The sequence below is a fragment of the Sardina pilchardus genome, chromosome 1 (assembly GCF_963854185.1).
Source record: "Sardina pilchardus chromosome 1, fSarPil1.1, whole genome shotgun sequence".
NCBI classification, from domain to species: domain Eukaryota; kingdom Metazoa; phylum Chordata; class Actinopteri; order Clupeiformes; family Clupeidae; genus Sardina; species Sardina pilchardus.
The window spans coordinates 29458863-29475529 of record NC_084994.1 but is presented as its reverse complement, the minus strand read 5'-3'; the positions used below and the strand labels follow the sequence as shown (position 1 = coordinate 29475529).

The following is a 16667-nucleotide window of genomic DNA, read 5'->3' as shown; positions in this document are numbered from 1 at the left end:
TATCAATGATTGCCATAAATGCATCAATGATTGCCAAAAACAAAAACTTCACAAGGATACACTTAGGAAGAAAAACACACTCATACACACAGAGAGAGAGAGAGAGAGAGAGACCAGAGACACTCCCCCTGTGTATTAGTTACAGCTGAACTCCAAGCTAAGCAGTGATTTTTTTTCTTCATTTTTTTTTTTAAACAACATGAGTCTATCCGCTGCTCAACAAGGAGGTGCCCCGACATGGAGAGAGGCGAGAATGGAGATGGCAAAAAGGCTAAAGGATGACGAGAAGCTCCACTTGTTCGACGGAATCCTCTACCCAGTGGTAATCTGCCCGGCCGAGAACATGGAGGCCCTTAGGACCCTGAAGGCCAGACCAGACGACGTGGTTCTGCTCTCCTTCCCAAAGTGTGGTGGGTGCTACAGAGCTGCCGTGCAAACTCTCACACTTCCACAAATGTTAGCAAGAAAATGAGTTAGGAAATAGTTTGTTATTTTCATGCAAATAGCTTAATGCCAGCAGAGTCTCACTGGTAGTGAGGAAGGAGCTACAGGACATTCTTTCTTTCCAAAACGTTTCTCCAAAATTCTCCAAACAAACTTGCACAACACATTCACTTCCTGTAAAATAGTCACATGACTGACTGACTGAGCCCAGCCTCAGCCAATCAGATTCCTCCCGTGGTTCAAAGACTAGTGTACAAGGCCAGTAAGTGCAGAGGCACAGGGCAGCACTTTAAAACAAAGATCGTACGCTGGAATAGGGAGGATAAGTGGCACAGGGGACAGTGCCCTGGGCATGTGTTGAGGACTAAATAAATACACAAAACCCTTAACAGTTTTTTTGACATTAGCATAACATTTCCAAAATAATTTTGTTAAGGGCTAAATACATAAATGAACGTATAAAATAAAACATTAAACAAAGGCACCATTAACAGTTTTTCAAAATCATTTTCTTTAGGACTAAATATATGATAAGCTCTTAACCACCCTCCCCCATCTTTCAAAAAGCTTTCAAAAAGCTATTTTGTGTGTGAAACAAGCTTTTTTTTGGTATATACATACCGGTATGTCCTAGTTTCATTTCTGGATTAAGAGGTTAGCATAACATTTCCAAAATTATTTTGGTGGAACACAACCTCATATCTTTAGTTACATTACAAAGTAATTTTGTGTGTCAAAAAAGCTTTTTTTTGTATATACAGTGGGCTACTCGCTTCTTTTGTGCATAGGCTAGATAGGCATACAAATGTGTGATAATTGTCCATCGTTCTGCATAAAAGCAGTTTAACGATGTAGTTTGATAAACCTTTTCCCAGGATTCAACTGGACGGTGTCCGTCTTACGGAAAATGCTGGTTGCAGCAAAAGGAAAGAGTTTCTCATCAGAGATGCCTCCGCAGATTGAATTCTGTACCCCAGAGATGCAAAAGGTATGGTGCATGTCCTCATGCTTTCTGCAACTGACATACAAGATGTACCTTCTTACGGCAGACACATCCGTTTATTTTCCATTGATTTAATCTCGGCATTAAATGTATCAACAAAATACTAACAGTTTAGAGACACCATTTAACAAGGTAGTCTGGCTATCACCATACTCACTCTTTTAAGATTGAACATTAGTCTGGGGAGTCTGCACTTTATTTCTACTGCATGCCGTGATCAATGGCCGTAGTTCAAATGACTGTACATTTGGATAGTACTTAACCAATCAGACCAATGATCTGGGTGCGCATGGTGAATAAGCTAGTTTGTGATTGGACCCAGCAAACATGGACAGGAAGCAGGAGAGGTAGATGTGCAGGTTTCCAGCCTGAGCTGCAGGGTGAAATCCAAATTGCAGGCATATCAGGCTGCGTTCACCCAGCCTAAGGTCTGTGCATATTGACCAGAAAATTGGCAGGTTAACTTAAAAATTCTGTTCACATAACACTTCCACCAGACAGGGTCAATTCCAGTGTTCGCTATCATCGAGATGTCCTGTTTGTTTCACAGACAATAGAACAGGAGCCGTCACCGAGGTTACTGGGCACTCATTGCCACATGGGGAGACTGCCTCTGCTGTGCCAGTCCATCAGAGACAACAAGACAAAGGTGATCTCAACTCATGGATGAACTGTAGCTAAGGGCCTCTATTCCGAGGCCTGTGCACTGGCCTTACTTTGATGCTGATGTTTGTTCTCACAGACTATGAAAAAACTTTTATGGATGTGCGTACCCGTACCCTTTCCCTCTGTTCAGAGATGCTCAGAGTAGGGATCAGTTTATGTTTGCCAACTTGAATACATATAGGGCAAGGTGGTGATTCTTACCAATTTTTTCCCTAATTTGCTCTTCCTGAAACGCAAATGGTGTTCATGTTTACTAAGACTTCAACTGATGTGAACACTGGTGATGATTAGCATTTAACAATTGAAGGATAATCTGCCTCCTCTTGCTGACACACATGCACCCCAAACATTTGATATGATGCATCTAAATTCTCTTTCAATCTCTCTCTCTCTCTCTCTCTCTCTCTCTCTCTCTCTCTCTCTCTCTCTCTGTCAGATGCTGATGATGTTCAGGAACCCCAAAGACACGGCTGTGTCCTACTTCCACTTCATGAACAGTAATCCAGCTCTGCCCAGCGCTGAGTGGGACACATTCTTCTCAGACTACATGACTGGGAACGGTGAGTTGAAGCAGTGAGCCCACAACTCACACAGTAGTATGCTTTTTCCATCAAGGATGAAGTAGTCAGGTTTTAGACCCATACTTGCCACTGTGTATTTCTTATTTTGTCCAGTACCATTTGGATCCTACCTGGATCATATTGAAGCCTGCTCCAAACTGGTCGATGAGCCCAATGTGATGACAGTTATTTATGAGGACATAAAGGAGGTAAGAAAAAGTTGAACCATATGTGTCATCTGGGGTCACACATTCAATTATTTATTTGGATTAGAAGATAAGCATATATTATGGCATGATCCATGATATATGACACACACACACACACACACACACACACACACACACACACACACACACAACCCTCTCCCTCTCAGCCTCGGTCTTTACAAACCCCTGATTTAGTAGGACTTGGTTGGAAATCTCAGACGGATCGGCCACTTCTTGAACTTCCCCCTGACGGAGGAGCAGGTCCAGGCCATCTCAGCCGAGAGCACCTTCAGTGCCATGAAGCAGAACGCTGTCAACACCCACGGCAATTTTGGCAATGTCTTATTCCGGAAAGGTGGGTTAGCAGTGGTGTCCTGCCAAAGCAATTATACCTCCGTCCTCTGCCAAGGAAGTTATGTTTTCATGGGGTTTGTTTGATTGTTTGTCTGTCTGTCTGTCTGTCTGTCTGTCTGTTTGTTAGCAAGATAGCTCAGAAAGTAATGGATGGATTTCGATAAATTTTCAGGGAAGGTCAGAAATTATCCAAGGAAGAAACGATTACATTTTGGGATTGATCCCAAAATGATTGATCCCAAAATTTACCGTCGGGAGTCCGGAGCCGTTTATGTGTTTCGCTTAGTGGTGTAATGGCATGGTATGGCCACGTGGTGGCGATCTGAATAGTTTAGGTTCAAGTGTATGACAACCTAGGAAGAACAATACAGGGGGAGGTCTGTGCTCTCTGAGTGCTTTTCTAGTTCCCAAGTATGGTAGTAATAACTAGAAAAGTACTCAGAGAGCGCAAACCTCCGCCAAGCGAACACATAACTGGCTCCTGTATCCAGACAGTGGTACGGCTCACTCTCCAAATTTAATCGTTTCTTCCTTTGGTCATTTCAGACCTTCCCTGAAAATTTCATTGAAATCCATCCATCACTGTTTGAGTTATCTTGCGAACATCCAGACAGACAGACAAACAATCCAACAAACAAACCCCTATGAAAACGTAACCTCCTTGGCGGAGGTATCTTGACACCTCCGGTGTCTTATGGGTTAGCCACAGGTCAATTTACTTGACTATGTTTTTTTTGGTATGGTGCAAGTGCATAAGTAAGGCAAACAGCTGTCCCAAACCTTCTTGTGTGTGTATGTGTGATTGTCTTGTGTGACCAGGTGAGGTGGGCGACTGGAAGAACCACTTGAGTGAGGCCCAGAGCCAACAGATGGATGAGGAGTTCAACAAGAGACTAGCAGGAACCAAACTGGGGGCCCTGCTCAAATACGACACCTACTGCAAGTAGGGAGAAGACTGGATTGTGTCTGAATAGAAGGCATCATGATTGTGTTTTTTTATAGGGCTGTCAATCGATTACAATTTTTAATCTAATTAATTACATACTCTGTGATTAATTAATCTAAATTAATCGCATATAAAATGTAATCGCAAAATCGCAATGTCAACACTATTTCTTTGCAGTAATGTGGTACTTAAGAGTTGACGAACTCTGGTGATATGCAAATTCTGTGCTGCAGACATTGCAGAGGACTTTGTTTTAATCAACACTTTCTTTTTAACACCGTCAGGCCGTTTTTTTTTTTTTTAGTAATCAATGATTCAGGCAGCACATTCTCGTCTCCCCATTTTACGGTCTAATGGTTACTGACTAGAATGGCTCTGGGTCAAAGGTCATTGATTAATCTGTGTTAATTTTTTTAATCAGTTATTTTATCTCAAATTAATTAATCTAAATGAATCAGTCATTTTGACAGCCTAGTTTTTTAATGATTAAAGTCTGTCAGATTTTGTCTTGAAATAACAAAAAAATTATGTCTTTTTATGTGTTAAGTCCACTCATTTGATCGGTCAGTAAAAAAGTATGAGGTAGCTCATAAATTGCAATGTCGAGCTGTGAAACCCCCAAAAAAACACAAAATAAAGATAGAAGATTTCTGTATTCACTTTTTGCAAAGTTTTATTTGTGGAGAATGATTATGTAGGCGCAGAGTAGGCCCTTGTCTGTGTGTGTGTGTGTGTGTCTGTGTGTGTGTGTGTGTGCGTGTGTGTGTGTGTGTGTGTCTCTCTCTCTCTCTCTCTCTCTCTCTCTCTCTCTCTCTCTCTCTCTCTCTCTCTCTCTCTCTCTCTCTCTCTCTCTCTCTCTCTCTGTGTGTCTACCTATCTCTCTCCCTCTTTGTGTGTGTGTGTGTGTCTGTCTGTCTGTCTTTCTTTTTTCTCTCTCTCTCTCTCTTAAATTCAAATTCAAATGAGCTTTATTGGCATGACTTACAGTAGAAGAGTGTTGCCCAAGCCATCATACAGTGCAAACAGATGCAATATCTGTTTTGAAGGTAACACACAAGCATCAAAAACAAAATGGAATATATAATAAATAAAAATATATGGTCTTAAATTCATATATCTACTCAGAATTAAGTTCACATAAGTATGTCTAGATTATCTTTGGTTAAAAAAGGAAACTTATATCTTTCAGCTTTATAGTATTCTCTCTCTCTCTCTCTCTGTGTGTGTGTGTGTGTGTGTGTGTGTGTGTGTGTCTGTGACACCAAAAACCAAAATAACTTCTAGAAATGCCTATCTGACATACCAAGGCTTCAGAGCAAGGTTCCAAATTTAGCTTTACTCAAAGAATTCAGCATTTTTTGTTGGAATATTGCAATGTGCCATTTTGCTGTAGCTTGCTGTTATCATAATAGCAAATCAATCATCTGTCAGTATGAATATAATGTTAAGATGGAATAGGTGGTCCATATGTTTTGTCTTTTACAAAACTGCATACTTTTTTTGCAATATAGTTATTCCTTTTGCCGGCTTAGAAATGCACCACATTTTATTTTGTCTCACCATACTTGGTTGTGTGACTACTCGTGTAACTGTATTTTAATAGGGAAAACATGGAGGTGTTTGGTCGCTTCTAAATTCATCTCTGTTTGGATCCTAAATTAATGAATGCATTGGGCTGGCTAAAGGCTATCAAAGTTGCGCCGCACGCTAGAGGCAGTGAGTGCACACATTGAAACGTGAGAGGTATGTATCAACTCATCTTAATTAATGGAATAACATAGTTTAATATGAAAAAACGGTGAAGTGTTCCTTTAATGCATCAACAATTTATCAAGGATTTATCAATTAATCAAGGATACAATTTATCAATCTTTCTTCTCAGACTGAGTCATTGCTGTTGGACTGAAACCAGTCTTTCTGGCAGCCTATAGGAAACTCTGCTTCCTAAAGACACGCCTTCTCACACAGAGGGCGAGGCAGGGACGCCCACGTTGCCCGGGGCACATAAACAAACCCACGCTCTCACGCACTCTCGTGCGAGCCAGGCTTCAGGTTTCCAGATTTACGTGCCTCCGTGTCCCCTGTGCGTGTGTGTGTGCTAGTGTGTGGGTGTGTGTGCGTGCGTGTGTGCTAGTGTGTGTGTGTGGGGGTGTGTGTACGTGTGTGTGTATTTAATCTTTCTCCGCATGTCAGAGGACAGACTCCACCGAGACATTGCAGGCGGATTCAGCAGCAGCAACAACAGTTGCACCGAAAGACGAGGAATTATCCTCTTTTCAGCCTTTTTTCTTTCTTTTTGGAGTCCACTTTCTCAAGCCTGCTGTGAGACATGGCCAACAATCTCGCTATAGAGGAGAGAAGGCAGCAGGTCATGGCACAGGCTCAGAGCATGACAGACGAGGAGAAGGTCTTCAGGCACAAGGGGATCCTGTACCCCACTATCATGAGCCCGATAGAAAATCTGGAGGCCCTTAGGACCCTGGAGGCGCGACAAGAGGATGTGGTGCTGGTGGCCTACCCAAAGTGTGGTGAGTCTGGCTGTACACGAGCGGACTGTAGATTTGTGGGGCTGCACAATGCTCCTAGCTCAGGGGGTACAGTGGGGGCTATCTACATTGCAGTGAAGGTTTCAGTCACCGGTGTCTATATATTTATATTAAATAATGTTTTCTGTTTGCATTTTTATGTGGTTGATAGTGAAGTTAAACCAGTGTTGTTCTTATTTATTTTTAACCCATTCTCACGTTATAGCAGTGCTTCAAATGTAGCCTACATAGTAGTAGTATGCCACTTATGGTTTGTTCATTGTTTAGAACATCACAGTTCAGTTCAATAGAGTGCAAGTGCAGTACTGTAATTTTCAAATGACTGATTTTGCAAAATGTCTTCAGCTATGAGGTTAATACACAGGGACAGTTAATATGGTATTATTATGGTTTTGTTTCTTTTAACTTGCATACAACACTGTCATGCGGCTTATGCACAATACACAGGAAATTACCGTAAAATGTAGAATGATCTTATCTATCTATCATCCAGACTAGCTTATCCAGATATAGCTTACAGTATCTTAACTATCTTATCATCCAGACTAACCTTGTGTTAATTACTGGTCTAATCAGTGAGGTAAGCGAGTACCATGGAGATCAAGGGAGACGTGTGTTTTACTGTAGCATCAGAAGTAATAGGGAGGCCGTGTTAGGGCAGAACACAGACACACAGTGCATGAGGCAGCACAAGGAGCAATCATCAGGATCCTGTAACAGCTGGACGTACACACACAATGAGCAGGCGCCGGGAATGTAGGAAAGTCCACAGGGAGATAAAAGAGTCGGGTTACACATGCTCTTGCATAACTGACCAACCCCCCACACACACACGCACACACCCCTCAACACACACACACACACACTCTTTCTCTTTTCCCTCTTGGAATGATTTAGTGAAACATTGACTTGTCCAGCTGGTCTCTTGTGCAATTTGGGTGCTTCCAATACATTACAAATATTGTTGTCCGATATTACACAAGCCATATACTAGATGGTGCAAGATATAAGCACATGTATAGCTCTGGAAAAAAAAAAAAAAAGAGGCAATTTTCTGATGTCATCCTACATTGAGTGACATTTAATGAGTTAACAGTCATATTCAAATTTGCAGTGGACTCTTAATTTCGAATATAACCGGCAAACTCATTTGACTATCACTCAGCAATCATAGGATGACATCAGAAAAAAATGTGCAGTGGTGATAACTTTTCCTGCTGCACTCTACCTTTTTTAATTTTTCCTAGAATTTGTTGTTAGATTTGCTTTTTAAAAGCTTAAAATGTTTACTATGTTTTAAGTCGCTTTGATTAAAAAGCATCAGCCAAATATAATGTGACGTAATGAATGTAACTGTTGAATGGCCTGGCGCTTCCCCCTAAAGGATTTAACTGGATGGTGGGCGTTCTACGAAAGGTCATGACAGCAGCTACAGGAAAGACATTCTTGATGGCCCCTCCTCATCTAGAGTTTCTGTCTCCGGATATACAAAAGGTGTGTACTGGCATGAAATCACCCTATTCAGTAAGGGTACCATAATACAATCATGGAACATTATCGCCCTATTCAGTATGGACATCATGATACAATCATGGAACATGATCACCCTATTCAGTATGGGTAGGGGAGAGAGGGGTAAGACGAGCCTCTTTTTACATTTTTCATCACAGCGTCATGTCATTGACGTCTTTTTTTGCAATCTTCATACCATATCAAACTTCAAAGTGTCCTGCTACTATTTGACTAAAAAAAACATTGAAAACATTTTATAGACCCAGTGATATGCCCTTTTGAAAAAAAGTGGTCAAGTGGCTCAACTTACCCCATGCACGGGGTAAGATGAGCCAATGTGTGGGGTAAAATAAGCCAAAGCAAAAACTCATGTAAAAGATTGTTTTATTAAGTCTTTCATTGTTCATAACACAAAATATGACCTGTAAAAGCTATATCAACCAATTCAGCCTTTAAACTTATCTTAAAAAACATTTAAAGTTTAAAAGGGATATAGAGTGGATGCATGGACCATATTATCTTGTTCTCATATGTTAAAATATGTTAAAATATAATTGGGTACATTATTCTCATATGTTAAAATATCATATTGTAATCCTTATCAAAAATAAACTCAACTGCAATTTAAAAACCTGATGTTAAAATATAGGCCTGATATTGTCAGGCTTTTTGTGGCTCAACTTGCCCCACCTCTTATGGCTCATCTTACCCCATTGCACCATTTCGGGAAAAAAATGCTTCTCATGACAAGCTAGACTAAGATTTGTCATTTTGATTAGCCCTCATATAATAGCTTATAAAGGCACTATCTCAGATATAATGTGTCTAAATGTTGTTTTATTCTTGTTTTCTCTAAATCATCTTACTTCAGGACAAACATGGAATTCACTCAGAGAGCAAAAAAACACATTATTCCAAATATCTTTCTTACCAAATTTTCCATGTGCTTCCCTTCTCTACTGATGTTAGGAAAGAGTCTCCTCCCCCTTAGAATGCTGTCATAAAATTAAATTTGTTTACCATATCCTAGAAAAAGGGTATGGCTCACCTTACCCCTCGGCTCATCTTACCCCTCTCTCCCCTACCATGATACAACACTAACAATGTCGCAACCACATTTTGCAGGCGTTAGCACAAGAGGCTTCTCCCAGACTAATGGCTACTCATCTGCATCCTGATGAGATGCATCCCTCATTCAGAGAGAAGAAAGCAAAGGTTGGGTTTTGTCTGTCTCTCTATCTGTCCGTACCTGTCCGTCTATCCTCTGTGACAGAATAAAATTATACTTACAGTATGTTCTACCATGTTCCTTTGATAGATCTTGGTGATGTGGAGGAACCCTAAGGACACGCTGGTCTCGTTCTATCACTTCATGAACAAGAACCCAGTGCTGCCCAATGCGGAGTGGGACAAGTTCTTCTCAGACTTCATGAGTGGAGAAGGTGAGCATGAGAAGACGACAGCACAACACACCAGACTTTGTTGTCAATGGTGGATGACCCTATTTGAACGGAAAATAAAGAAAGGAATTGAGCTGACATCATCACTTTCATGAAAAAGCTCCTTTTAAGTAATCTCATGCGTTGTTCACTTTGTAATTCCTGTGACTAGGCATCCTGTTTAAATTATTACGCTATACTGTTTCAAAGCAGTACAGTATATACTGTATTCTATCAGAGTTGTTTTGTCTCCCAAATACTAATATTTACTGAATGGTCATGGTCATGGTATAATGATGATTGACAGATTAAAGATCAAATTTGATATACCGGTATGTGTATAAATGTAACAATGGTAGACATGGGAAATGTCAATAATATGTCAATAATGGTTATTTTTTCAATAGTATTATATGGCTCCTACTTTGACCATGCTGAAGCCTGGGAGAAGCTCTTCAATGACCCAACTGTGAAGATGATCACATTTGAGGACATGAAAGAAGTAAGGCCATAGTTATTCAGCCTCACACAAGATGCAATGCATATGTATGTATAGATATATCTCAATATTCAAATATCTACAGCACACAGTAGCTGTCAACATAGAGCATTGAAAGTAAGGGAGATTTTCCAGGTTGCTCACAAAAATTTGTACACAAAAACGAGGTGTGAAGCTACTGTAGGTCTAACTTGACCTCGCTGTGAGATTGGTGACAAATTGTATTCTCACAACAACCACGCTGTTATCTTCAATAGGCTTAGGCCTACATCACTCTAAGGTGAAAGGAAGCAAAACAATGCTTTGATCAGCAGGTCCGATGGTAGGACTGATGTTATGAAAGTATTCAATTGCGGGATATTTTACGGGAAAATATTGAAATGGGAAGACAATTGTGAAAAAGTTAGAATAGGCTACGTGAGAAACCTGGGAAAGACGGGAGGGTTGACAGGTTTGTCGTAGTTGATACAGACATATTGTACGTCACCACATTACTCAGAGGTAATCTGTTAATTTAGTAAATGTACTCAAATGATATGTACACACAATGTTTTCCAGGACTTGGCTAGGGGCATCAGAGAAGTCTCGCAGTTCTTTGGCTTCAGCTTAACGGATGAGCAGATCCAGACCATCTCAGGTCAAAGCACGTTCGGTGCCATGAAGGAGGCTGCCAACAACACCCATGGCAAATTCAGCAGTGTCGTATTCCGTAAAGGTGTGTTTGCAGTGTGTTGCTATACATGTAATTCAGTGCTTAGCATGAATATGCTAGCCTTACCAAGGGCTTGATTTTTATGGGGAATATTGATATAATTGGGTTTTCACATTCAATCTTATAGCACAGTCATGTGCTAAGTATAGGCTAAAGGCTAAAGATACAGCATATGGATACATCATATCCCAAGACATCACATGTTTGTTTCAGGAAAATGCTGATATCATTGTTGACGGTAACACAATTGCCCTTTTAAGACGTTGTGAGACCATACAATAGCTAGTTTCTGATAAATACTGTTGATGTCAACAGTCTACACATTAATGGTTCTTTCCTTACACTGATGCTTTTCTTTGAGTTTAAATACAATTGAGTGCCAAGATTTGCAAATAAGGTGATAAGTGAGCAATTTAGGCAAATAGCTGTGCCACAACGACTTGTGAGAACTGTTGTCAGTGATTCATGTGTGATTGCATTGTGTGACCAGGTGAGGTGGGCGACTGGAAGAACCACTTCAGTGAGGCCCAGAGCCAACAGATGGATGAGGAGTTCAACAAGAGACTAGCAGGAACCAAACTGGGGGCCCTGCTCAAATACGACACCTACTGCAAGTAGGGAGCTGTTACACGGATCAATTCTTATCTGTGCCTTGGACAGGATGTCACGTCCAGTCGAAGCACAGAAGTGAACACAAACAAATTAAGATGAATCTCTTTTTGAATTTCAGTCCCTGTGCAAACCTCAAATGAAACAACACTAAAAGCTGTGATGAAATACAGTACAGTATGAATGACCGACTATACAATTTCCTGTTGTGTTTGTCATCATCATATCAAGAGATATGGGATTTATAGCGGAAGAGTCAAATAGAAGTGTCCAGTTGGGACAGACTCAGGACACTGTGATGAAATCTTCCCTTATCCGAGATTTGCCAAGACCTTTTAAAGGAAGTGTGTGTACTGTAACATTTAATTCTTGCTTCTGGTATTGCTTAAAGGTGCTAATGCAACAGCTATTGCAAATGTTGTTTTTTCTCTCTTTCAAATTTACTTCTCTTTCTTAATTATGTTATAGGTGGTGGTAGTGTAGTGGTTAAGGAGCTGGGCTAGCATGCAGTAGCCTGAACCCCAAGTTGCTCCGGGGACATTGTAATATTCTAAGATAGTTGGCATATGAGTCACTTTGGACAACAGTGTCTACTAAATTTATTTACCCCATCTATTATACCTCACATGACTGCACAATAAAAAAATATTTTGTAGATTCTGCATTTTTTTTACTTTTACATTAAAAAAGGTTCCCATTGTTTCGTTCAGTTAATTTCAGTCTCATACTTAACCTGGACTACACTAAAGGGGTGCAGTTTCACATAAGTCATTTTCTTGCACTTTGACTTTTCACATTAGACAATATCATTCATTTCTCAATAACAGTGCCGCATTCCTGCCAGTAAGTTATCACTTAGTTCTCTTTTCTATTACAAAACGTCTCAAAGTTGGGATGTGTTTGGTAATATGTGGTCTATGCACCAGAGTTTCACAAACACTTGTTACAAATGATGTATTAAGAAAGAAAATACTGTAACAATCCAACTATAATTAAATAAATAGTTAAATAGGCTACAATTTAAATTGAAGCACTACACTGTTTCATAAATTAAAGAGTTAAGTCAATCCCCTCCAAACACACAAACCCCTGCACAAACCCAATCACAAGCACAATCAAATTGTTTCACAAACTATTATATATTTTGGATTAAACACCCAAAAGCCCAACAAACAATTGCTCATGTCAAACAATTCTCCCCTTTCCCCAGAAGTCCATCAAAGTCCAAAAACCCCGTGGTCAAAAATCAGCACAAAAATAGTCCTTTGCAATGCATTGCTACACAAAAATGGAAAAATAAACCAGATTGGTCTCACCGGTAAGACAGTCAGTAAATTCCCAAGGAATCCCAGTAAAATCCTTCTTCTGTTGGAAAAGGCTGTCTTCTCAGGTCAAAGAGGAGGATTTGAGAGACTTTCCAAAAGCACCAGTCCCAAACACACCACTTCCCTTCAATCTCCATTACCAAACATTTTATTGTCCATCACTTCCTGCTTCCGCTGCCAGCCACCTTAGCTCCACCCCCTTACTTCCCCAGGTAGCCCCTTAAAGCACCAGTGCAGCATTTACATAAGTATTTCTGGTCACCTGTATTATTGAGGCATTATCTTGCAGCCAAAACACGATTTGAAACACACACACCATAGAAAATGTTTAACCTTGCAAGGATTTCACTATAGTAAACATATATTACTTCTATGGAATGGTAAAATATACACACATACATACACCTTCATTAATTATGTGGCAGTGTCACAGATCCCCCCCCCCCAGCCAGAGGCAAGAGGGACCCAACCCCAAAATATGGTTTTAGATTACCCACATGTAAGGTGTCAGTTTTGTCAGTGTTTTGCCATTTAAGCCTATAATTCAATGGACCTAATATTTTCATCACTTCTGCTGGCCCTGTCCATTTTGGCGCTAGCTTTGATGAAAACTTATCAGAGGCTTTAGATTGAGGGTGGGCCCTAACCCAGACCAGATCTCCCACATGAAAATGCGCGGGTCTCCTATGGGCATTATAGTATCTGGCTTGTCTGAGTCTGGCCCCTCCCACTCTCTGCTTTACCTCCTGTGCCATGTGCCTTTGTCGCTCCAGTAGGGAATAGGATGGATGCTGGGGCTGTGGTGCTGGAGCTTGATGAATAAGCCTCTCCAAAGGACCTTTCACCTGTCTTCCCAGGGCCAATTCTGCCGGAGTCCGTCCAGTAGTCTCATGTTGAGTAGTGTTAATAGCGAAACGGAACTCTGCAATCCACTTATCCCAGTCTTCATGATGTTCTCCCACAAAGGACGCAATCATGGTCTTCAGATTTCGATTGACACGTTCGGTTAGATTGGTCTGCGGATGGTAGCTGGTGGTCAACTTCTGTATGATTCCCCACTTCTTGCAGAGTAGTATGAGGAGCTGACTGGTGAACTGTGGGCCCCGGTCAGAAACTAAATATTTGGGGACGCCCCACCTAGTCAGAATTTCATCTTTTAGTAGCTGGCAAAGCCGAGGAGTTTTGCTGTCCCGCATAGGGAATAACTCAACCCACCTAGTGTAGTAGTCCACTATCACCAGTAGGTAAAGGTTTCCCTTCTTGCTCCGTGGAAAAGGTCCCATGAAGTCCAGCCCCAGCATGTAGCCTGCCTCCTCCACCTCGGTGGACTGTAGAAATCCAGCAGGTTTCCTATTCTCTGGCTTGTATTGCTGACAGATGTTGCATTGCTTTACATGCTGCCACACGTCTTTCCTGACTGTAGGCCACCAAGCTACTTCCAAAATCCGCAACAGGGTTTTGAGCCTGCCCAAGTGTGCTCCTAGTGGGCTGTCGTGGAAGTACTTAAGGAAAACAGAGGTCAGTTCCTTTGGTACTACCAGCTGATATTTCAGTCCCACTCCTTTAATGGGAATTGTTCTGTAGAGAACACCCTGGAGCACTTCCCATCCAATGCGCTCCGCCTGCTGGCCAGTGGTGGTCTCTCTGCTTCGCATCTCTCTGACCTCCGAGTCTTGGTCTTGAGCAAGCGCGATCTCAGCTAGAGAAGTGGGCAAATCGGAGGAGCATGGGGTTGGATGGGCAGCTATATAAGACACCATCGCGGATGGCTGTTCGTCCTCTCCTGCCCTCGAGAGTGCATCCGGCACAATGTTCATACAGCCTTTCCTGTAATGGACCTCAAAGCTGAATTGCTGCAACCTCAGGGTCCAGCGGGTCAACCTGGAACTGGTCTTGGGACAGTTGAAAGCCCAGGTTAAAGCGCTATGGTCTGTGAAGACGTCAAATCTACCTCCTTCCAGGAAGTGGCGCCATTTCTCCACAGCCCATACGACAGCCAAGCACTCCTTCTCTGATGTGGAATAATTGTTTTCTGCCCCCCTAAGTCCTCTTGAAGCAAATGCAACTACTTTCTCACCATCCGTAGTCTGCTGAGATAGAACTGCTCCTAGTCCCACATCACTTGCATCCGTGTGCACCTGGAATGGCAAGCTTAGATCAGGCTGGACCAAGACAGGAGCGTTTCTCAGTGCTTGCTTCAGTTGGTCAACACTGTTTTGGCATTCTTCTGTCCACTCCCACTTCACTGATTTCCGCTTCAGGTTGTTCAAAGGAGCAGCCTTGTCAGCAAAGTGAGGAATAAATTTATGGTACCACCCCACAAGACCCAAGAATCTTTGAAGAGACTTTATGTTCGTTGGAGTAGGATAAGTGGTAACTGCCTTGGTCTTCTCAGCGTCAATCTCCACCCCTTTATCTGTGACAATGTGTCCTAAGAACTGGAGCTGGGTCTTGAAGAAGTGGCATTTTTTCAAATTCAAAGTCAAATTTGCAGAATGTAGTTTTGAGAACACATCATGGAGATCTTTCAGGTGTTGTTCTGTGTTGGGGGAGTAAATTATGATGTCATCAATGTATACAAAGCAGTTACGCCCCCTTAACTCCCCCAGAGCGTTTTCCATTAGTCGCTGGAACGTGGCTGCGGCATTTTTTAAACCAAATGGCATAACCTTGAACTGGTATAAGCCCATTGGGGTGATGACCGCTGTCTTAGCCTTGCTCTCAGGACTCATAGCCACTTGCCAATAACCAGACCGGAGATCTAAAGTACTGAAACATTTTGCCCCGTGCAAAGACTCCAAGATCTCATGGATTAATGGCATAGGGTAAGCATCTAAGGGTGTCTTAGAATTCAACCTCCTGTAGTCTATACAGAAGCGATGGCTCCCATCAGGTTTTCCCACCAGTACCACAGGCGACGCCCAGGCTGACTGGGATGGTTCGATGACGTCATCTGCCAACATCTGTTTTACCTGCTGCTCAATGATGTTCTTCTTGAGTGGAGATACCCGATAAGCCTTTGCACGAACTGGCACTTCATCAGAGGTAAGAATATGATGCTGCATCACATTGGTCTTTCCAATCTTAGATGAACACACTGATGGCCAAGTTTGGAACAGCTCTTGCATCTCTGATGGATGGGTTCTCAGCAGAGCTTCATGGGCCTCAGATGTCTCGGCTGCGCTCATCAGCAGGGAAGAAGTGGGAGGAGTGACTGCCATATACAGGTACTGGGAAACCCAAGTCAGATTTCCAGGATTGCGATTTAAAAATGGGAAAAAGGAACATTTCCCATTTATAGGGACCCCATAGGAACGTTCCCCTAGGTTGATTTGGGCCCTAGTTTTTGTTAAAAAGTCAAGTCCGAGAATTAGTGGAAAAGTTAGGTTGCTGTCTGCCATGATGTATGTTTCTAAGGTCCAGACTGCCCCATGCCAGGTATATGCCAGCTGTCTCTTCCCCTCTGCTTGGTGTGATTTTCCATCTGCCAACACAAAGTTCAAGGGGTCACCAGTGCATAACTTTTCTCCCTGTCTGGCAAGCTTTTGCCAAAGACTCATCTGCATCAAAGTGAAGGTGCAACCTGTATCCAACACAGCTTCCCCTTGAAGTCCCCGGACCTCAATTGGCACTACCAGCAGCGAAGGAGGTTCTGCTTTAGCCATGGCTGCATGCTGATTTCCCTTCTGGCCTGGGTGTGGCTGACTGGAACTTTTGGTGGTCGTTTTCTTCTTATTCTTTTCGCTGGAGGCCTGGCTGTTCACTCTCGCCCAGTAGTCTTTCTTGGCAGACCAGTCACGCTCCACCATGGACCCCACTTTAACTAGCTGTTCCACGGTGTGG

At 42.1% G+C, this 16667-nt stretch overlaps 2 protein-coding genes across 2 annotated transcripts; both read left to right on the top strand.

Annotated features, from left to right (window-relative positions):
• The first annotated feature begins 101 nt into the window (after positions 1 to 101).
• Positions 102 to 6196, top strand: LOC134087686 (sulfotransferase 6B1-like). The gene is made up of 9 exons (XM_062541346.1): positions 102 to 410; positions 1320 to 1432; positions 1998 to 2096; positions 2550 to 2673; positions 2788 to 2882; positions 3081 to 3237; positions 4056 to 4179; positions 5786 to 5925; positions 6065 to 6196. The coding sequence occupies exons 1-8, from the start codon at positions 200 to 202 to the stop codon at positions 5814 to 5816; spliced, it is 954 nt and encodes a 317-aa protein (XP_062397330.1). The 5' UTR covers positions 102 to 199; the 3' UTR covers positions 5817 to 5925; positions 6065 to 6196.
• A 175-nt stretch (positions 6197 to 6371) lies between these two features.
• Positions 6372 to 12199, top strand: LOC134087706 (sulfotransferase 6B1-like). Its single transcript, XM_062541380.1, has 7 exons — positions 6372 to 6710; positions 8113 to 8222; positions 9366 to 9455; positions 9559 to 9682; positions 10087 to 10181; positions 10737 to 10893; positions 11381 to 12199. The coding sequence occupies exons 1-7, from the start codon at positions 6512 to 6514 to the stop codon at positions 11506 to 11508; spliced, it is 903 nt and encodes a 300-aa protein (XP_062397364.1). The 5' UTR covers positions 6372 to 6511; the 3' UTR covers positions 11509 to 12199.
• Positions 12200 to 16667: the final 4468 nt, after the last annotated feature.

What these genes read in the sequence shown, in the direction of transcription:
- LOC134087686 (XM_062541346.1), top strand. Translation starts at nt 200, where the DNA reads ATGAGTCTATCCGCTGCTCAACAAGGAGGTGCCCCGACATGGAGAGAG. An exon ending in GCTCTCCTTCCCAAAGTGTG is followed by an intron (nt 411 to 1,319) that starts GTGGGTGCTACA and finishes ACCTTTTCCCAG; the next exon opens with GATTCAACTGGACGGTGTCC. An exon ending in AGACTACATGACTGGGAACG is followed by an intron (nt 2,674 to 2,787) that starts GTGAGTTGAAGC and finishes TATTTTGTCCAG; the next exon opens with TACCATTTGGATCCTACCTG.
- LOC134087706 (XM_062541380.1), top strand. Translation starts at nt 6,512, where the DNA reads ATGGCCAACAATCTCGCTATAGAGGAGAGAAGGCAGCAGGTCATGGCA. An exon ending in GGTGGCCTACCCAAAGTGTG is followed by an intron (nt 6,711 to 8,112) that starts GTGAGTCTGGCT and finishes TTCCCCCTAAAG; the next exon opens with GATTTAACTGGATGGTGGGC. An exon ending in TGTCTCCGGATATACAAAAG is followed by an intron (nt 8,223 to 9,365) that starts GTGTGTACTGGC and finishes CACATTTTGCAG; the next exon opens with GCGTTAGCACAAGAGGCTTC.